The following is a 6,126-nucleotide window of genomic DNA, read 5'->3' on the forward strand; positions in this document are numbered from 1 at the left end:
AAAACCTCCAGCCCACCGTCGACTGACTAAAAACCTCCAGCCCACCGTCGATTGACTAAAAACCTCCAGCCCACCGTCGACTGACTAAAAACCTCCAGCCCACCGTCGATTGACTAAAAACCTCCAGCCCACCGCGACTGACTAAAAACCTCCAGCCCACCGTCGACTGACTAAAAACCTCCAGCCCACCGTCGACTGACTAAAAACCTCCAGCCCACCGTCGACTGACTTAAAACCTCCAGCCCACCGTCGACTGACTAAAAACCTCCAGCCCACCGTCGACTGACTAAAAACCTCCAGCCCAGTCGACTGACTAAAAACCTCCAGCCCACAGTCGACTGACTAAAAACCTCCAGCCCACCGTCGACTGACTAAAAACCTCCAGCCCACAGTCGACTGACTAAAAACCTCCAGCCCACCGTCGAGACTAAAACCTCCAGCCCACCGTCGACTGACTAAAGAACTCCAGCCCACCGTCAACTGACTAAAGACCTCCAGCCCACCGTCGACTGACTAAAGACCTCCAGCCCACCGTCGACTGACTAAAACCTCCAGCCCACCGTCGACTGACTAAAGACCTCCAGCCCAGAGACTAAAAACCTCCAGGTCGACTGACTATCAGGCAGGCAGAGAGGCAGAGAGGCAGAGAGAGAGAGAGAGAGAGAGAGAGAGAGAAGGGGGACAAAGCGAGAGAGAGAGAGAGAGAGAGAGAGAGAGAGAGAGAGAAGGAGGGAAAAAGAGAGAGAGAGAGAAGGGGGACAGAGAGAGAGAAGGAGGGACAAAGCGAGAGAGAGAGAGAGAGAAGGAGGGACAGCGAGAGGGAGAGAGAGAGAGAAGGAGGGACAAAGAGAGAGAGAGAGAAGGGGGACAGAGAGAGAGAAGGAGGGACAAAGAGAGAGAGAGAGAAGGGGGACAGAGAGAGAGAAGGAGGGACAAAGAGAGAGAGAGAGAGAAGGGGGACAGAGAGAGAGGAGGGACAAAGAGAGAGAGAGAAGGGGGACAGAGAGAGAGAAGGGACAAAGAGAGAGAGAGAAGGGGGACAGAGAGAGAGAAGGAGGGACAAAGAGAGAGAGAGAAGGGGGACAGAGAGAGAGAAGGAGGGACAAAGAGAGAGAGAGAGAAGGGAGGACAGAGAGAGAGGAGGGACAAAGAGAGAGAGAGAGAAGGGGGGACAGAGAGAGAGAAGGAGGGACAAAGAGAGAGAGAGAAGGGGGACAGAGAGAGAAGGAGGGACAAAGAGAGAGAGAGAAGGGGGACAGAGAGAGAGAAGGAGGGACAAAAGAGAGAGAGAGAGAAGGGAGGACAGAGAGAGAGGAGGGACAAAGAGAGAGAGAGAGAAGGGGGACAGAGAGAGAGAAGGAGGGACAAAGCGAGAGAGAGAGAAGGGGGACAGAGAGAGAGAAGGAGGGACAAAAGAGAGAGAGAGAAGGGGGACAGAGAGAGAGAAGGAGGGATTAAGAGAGAGAAGGGGGACAGAGAGAGAGAAGGAGGGACAAAGAGATTAGAAGAGATAGGGGGACAGATTGAGAGAAGAGGGACAAAGAGATTAAAGAAGGGGGACAGAGAGATAGAAGGAGGGACAATGTGATTAAAGAGATAAAGGGGGGACAGAGAGAGAGAAGGAGGGACAAAGCGAGAGAGAGAGAGAGAGAAGGGGGGACAAAGCGAGAGGGAGAGAGAGAAAAGTTATTATTTAATCACATAGTCCTATCTATATACCAATAAGTTATGTAAATAATAACTTATTGGTATATAGATAGGACTATGTGATTAAATAATAACTTATTGATATACAGATAGGACTATGTGATTAAATTATAACTTATTGATATACAGATGGGACTATGTGATTAAATAATAACTTATTGGTATATAGATAGGACTATGTGATTAAATAATAACTTATTGGTATATAGATAGGACTATGTGATTAAAATGAGTCTAGTTTCATTGAGCAACAACTGGGGCTACAGGTGGTTCTGTAAAAATTACTCAGTTTCAGTTGGTTTATCATTACTCGGTTGGTTTATCATTACTCAGTTGGTTTATCATTACTCAGTTGGTTTATCATTACTCGGTTGGTTTATCATTACTCGGTTGGTTTGTCATTACTCAGTTGGTTTATCATAACTCGGTTGGTTTATCATTACTCAGTTGGTTTATCATTACTCGGTTGGTTTATCATTACTCGGTTGGTTTGTCATTACTCAGTTGGTTTATCATAACTCGGTTGGTTTATCATTACTCAGTTGGTTTATCATTACTCAGTTGGTTTATCATTACTCAGTTGGTTTATCATTACTCAGTTGGTTTATCATTACTCAGTTGTATCACTCAGCTTTAACAAACTACACAGAACATCTCTGAATTATGAGTTATAGTATTGAAAAGTTCAAATTCACCACATCCCTAAAAAGCCTTGATGCTGTTGCGCTCCTAAATGCCCTATTCACCACATCCCTAAAAAGCCTTGATGCTGTTGCGCTCCTAAATGCCCTATTCACCACATCCCTAAAAAGCCTTGATGCTGTTGCGCTCCTAAATGCCCTATTCACCACATCCCTAAAAAGCCTTGATGCTGCGCTCCTAAATGCCCTATTCACCACATCCCTAAAAAGCCTTGATGCTGTTGCGCTCCTAAATGCCCTATTCACCACATCCCTAAAAAGCCTTGATGCTGTTGCGCTCCTAAATGCCCTATTCACCACATCCCTAAAAAGCCTTGATGCTGTTGCGCTCCTAAATGCCCTATTCACCACATCCCTAAAAAGCCTTGATGCTGTTGCGCTCCTAAATGCCCTATTCACCACAACAAGGAGAGTAGCAGCCAGAGATGTTCTACTTTTCAATTCACATCCTGGCATCGCGACATCTTGGTCCGCAGCTCAAACTGACCGTAAATATCACAGTAGCCACTAGCCAGTAAGCACATATTACACTCTTGAAATGGGGTGGCAGGGTAGCCTAGTGGTTAGAGTGTTGGATTAGTAACCGGAAGGTTGCAAGTTCGAATCCCCGAGCTGACAAGGTACTAATCTGTCATTCTGCCCCTGAACAGGCAGTTAACCCACTGTTCCTAGGCTGTCATTGAAAATAAGAATTTGTTCTTAAGTGACTTGCCTAGTTAAATAAAGGTTAAAAAAAAAATTAAAAATAATGCAACAACTCACAAGTTCAAACAATTAATGTTTTTATTCTTCCGTGCACATTAAATCAGCTAACTCCTGCTTGCTTCCTGATCAAGTGACGTTAGCATATCACTAATGAACGTTTACCCGTATATAAAAGTACGTTACCGTGCAGTGTAATATATATATTATAATATTATAATAGGCTAGCTAGCTAAACAAAATATGTCCTGCATTTCCCTCACATAAACGGTTGCTGGCTGTTAGCTGAATGTTGACGTTTAGCTGAACAATAGCGAGATGACGCTTAGGCCTAACCAGTATTAATGTCGCCTTAGAACAAACCAGGCTTTACGACTGAAAATCATTGCTCATTCTCAGTGCTGTCAAGAGATTGTTGACAATTTCAGAATATAGCAGGATGTTACTACTGTCACTTGGGCTCCCTCTCCGGCCTCTAGGGTCACCAGGCTGCTCGCTATGGCGCACACCGGTCACCATCGTGACGCACACCTGTGAGTCGTCAGACTCACCTGGACTCCATCACCTCCTTGATAACCTTCCCAACATATGTCACTCCCTTTGGTTCCTTCCCCAGGCGTCATTGTTTCTTGTCTGTTAATGTTCCTTGTTTTGTATTTTGTTCTGTTTATTTCATTAAAACACTCACTCCCTCCCTGAACTTGCCTTCCCAACTCTCAGCGCAATCATTACAACTACAATTTCAGGTAAAACCTCAAAAACAAGTCTCAAAAATAATAATTGGTCTGCTGTTATCATTTTTGGCTCATCGAGATCATTTTGTTTACACTGCCCTACTTAGAGGGGGAAATGTTGGGCAAGTGTGTAGTGCGCTAATTCCGGAGGTAACGGATGAGATGTGACAAGTTTTCATTGCAGTAATATGAACGGCCGAGGTTATTGTTTGGGGGGAAAAGCCAAGACACTTACAAGAGATGGACACTGATGCAGGTCAATACAGGCTGAAGCCAATTCACAAGATACAAGTGTTTCGTCTTCATTTCGCCTCATCCTCGGCTTCAATCAACACTCCTCCTCGCCTCTCCTCCCCTAACTTCTTATCTCCTCCCCTCCATGCACATTTTAGAGCGGCTATTTATTGTCCCCAACACAAGGTGCACCTGTGTAATGATCATGCTGTTCAATCAGCTTCTTGATATGCCGCACCTGTCAGGTGGATGGATAATCTTGGCAAAGGAGAAATACTCACTAACAGGGATGGAAACAAATCTGGGAATAACATTTGAGAGAATATTTTATTTCAGCTCATGAAACGTGGGACCAACACTTTACATGTTGCGTTTATTTGTTGTTTGTAGTTAAAAATGTTCAATTCCTATGGGCTTGGACTCCCGCGGAGCCAAACTCATCTCCAAAACAAACAATAAAACATGTAGCTAAGGGTAATCTACATATCAAACAATACAGTCAACCTTAGCGAGTCATATCATTTCAGATTGCACACAAACGAGAGAGAGAGAGAGAATGTATGTCTGTGTTGACAGCTCTCACTATCAGGACAGGGCTCGGGTAACAAGGCAATCTTCTATAGCAGGTGTATCTCGATTCAAAACAATCTATGCTAAGTATTTCGTATTCCTATCGGGCCAAAGGATTCAAATGCATTGCTTTTGAGTGTCAGTCATAAATCTTCCCAACACAGTCAAGTTAAAGCTCCACATAGCCCGCGTTATAAATGGTATACGTTATAAAGCGTTTCTTACCAGCATCAGAGACGAGATATCCACCGGTGAGAACAATGAGAACAAGTAGAGGACAGAGGCCTTGGTCACGCTGCATCCAAAAAGTGAGCATCTTTACCGGGTTACGCCACCGCGATTTGTCCCAGGTGCTCTCGGTGCCCTGGATATCGCCAATCCCTTCTCTTCAATGTCGGCTATATGTCCCTTCAAATAGAATTTCTCGATGACAAATCAGTCTCCAAAATATAAACGTGTCCAAATGTTTTTGGGGGGGTAGGCTACATGTAGTTTAGGTTGGAATAAATTAACCAACATGGGATAAATAAAAACAATCCTGTAAAAAAAATAAAATAGTAAATGTTATTTATTGCTATGAGTTCCTCTAATAGAAGTCCGTATGGAAAAGACACATATCACCGATAACGCAGGACAAACTAAATGAATAGGTTTATGGAACAATATCCCAGATATTATCGCTTCCACTCGCGTTCAGGGGTAAATGCGAACCATAAAATAAGTGCTGGCAGGACAAGTCAGATAAGAAAGTTCCGTAGACCTATATCAGCCACAGCTAAAATATATTTTAACATTTGAGGCAGAGCAATAATAAAGAAATGTATGAAAACAAAGAGGGAAACTGGTGCTACTGCGCGCTGCTCTACTTCAGCACTAGTCAACTTCGCCCGTTGAAACCGTAAAAAGTATTGACTCTGCTCTGGTTGGTCTCTGGTCCGCTGCTACTACCGCTTCCACCGCCACCGGTTATTATGTCCGAGTCTTTTCACACTCCTGGCGCGCTGTCCGTCCTCTCTGCTCCGTGGGTGTGCAAAGGTGTAGTCTAAACATGAACACGGATCAGAAAAGCCGGCGTCCAGTCTCCCACGCCCCACCTAGCCAATCATTGAGCATCACCCTCCGAGAGTTGTGGATAATGAAGAAGTGAAAGGGATGATAAAGAGTGTTGGAGCGCGAGAAGAGAAGGAGAGATCAAAAACACGGAAGCGAAATCAATGGACGGATCCGATTCATATGGATTCAGGAAGTCATTAAGTCAATTAGCCTAGTTGTTGACTAACTGATTTTGTTTAAACTGTCATGGTGTCAGGTAAAGCGCTTATAGTATATTGTAGTCCGTAAACGATTTTTCATTCATCTAACATTTCTTTCAAAAACAGACTCTTCCAGAATCTCATTTTTTTTTTAAACATTATTTGTCAACCAGGTGCATCTCTCATACAGTACAAATGTGGTATGTATTTTGCAATTACCCCCAT

The 6,126-nt window shown here is 44.1% G+C and overlaps 1 protein-coding gene across 1 annotated transcript in view; it reads right to left on the minus strand.

The window, feature by feature from the left end:
• LOC121845158 (netrin receptor unc-5 homolog) overlaps positions 1-5,792 on the minus strand; it is a 164,596-nt gene extending 158,804 nt beyond the window's left edge. The window contains exon 1 of the mRNA XM_042315930.1: positions 4,874-5,792. Within this exon, the coding sequence (XP_042171864.1) occupies positions 4,874-4,964 (91 nt within the window). The 5' untranslated portion in view covers positions 4,965-5,792. The remainder of the gene's footprint in view (positions 1-4,873) is intronic.
• Between the last annotated feature and the right edge of the window lie 334 nt (positions 5,793-6,126).

This window comes from Oncorhynchus tshawytscha, unplaced genomic scaffold (genome assembly GCF_018296145.1).
Source record: "Oncorhynchus tshawytscha isolate Ot180627B unplaced genomic scaffold, Otsh_v2.0 Un_contig_2034_pilon_pilon, whole genome shotgun sequence".
NCBI lineage: Eukaryota > Metazoa > Chordata > Actinopteri > Salmoniformes > Salmonidae > Oncorhynchus > Oncorhynchus tshawytscha.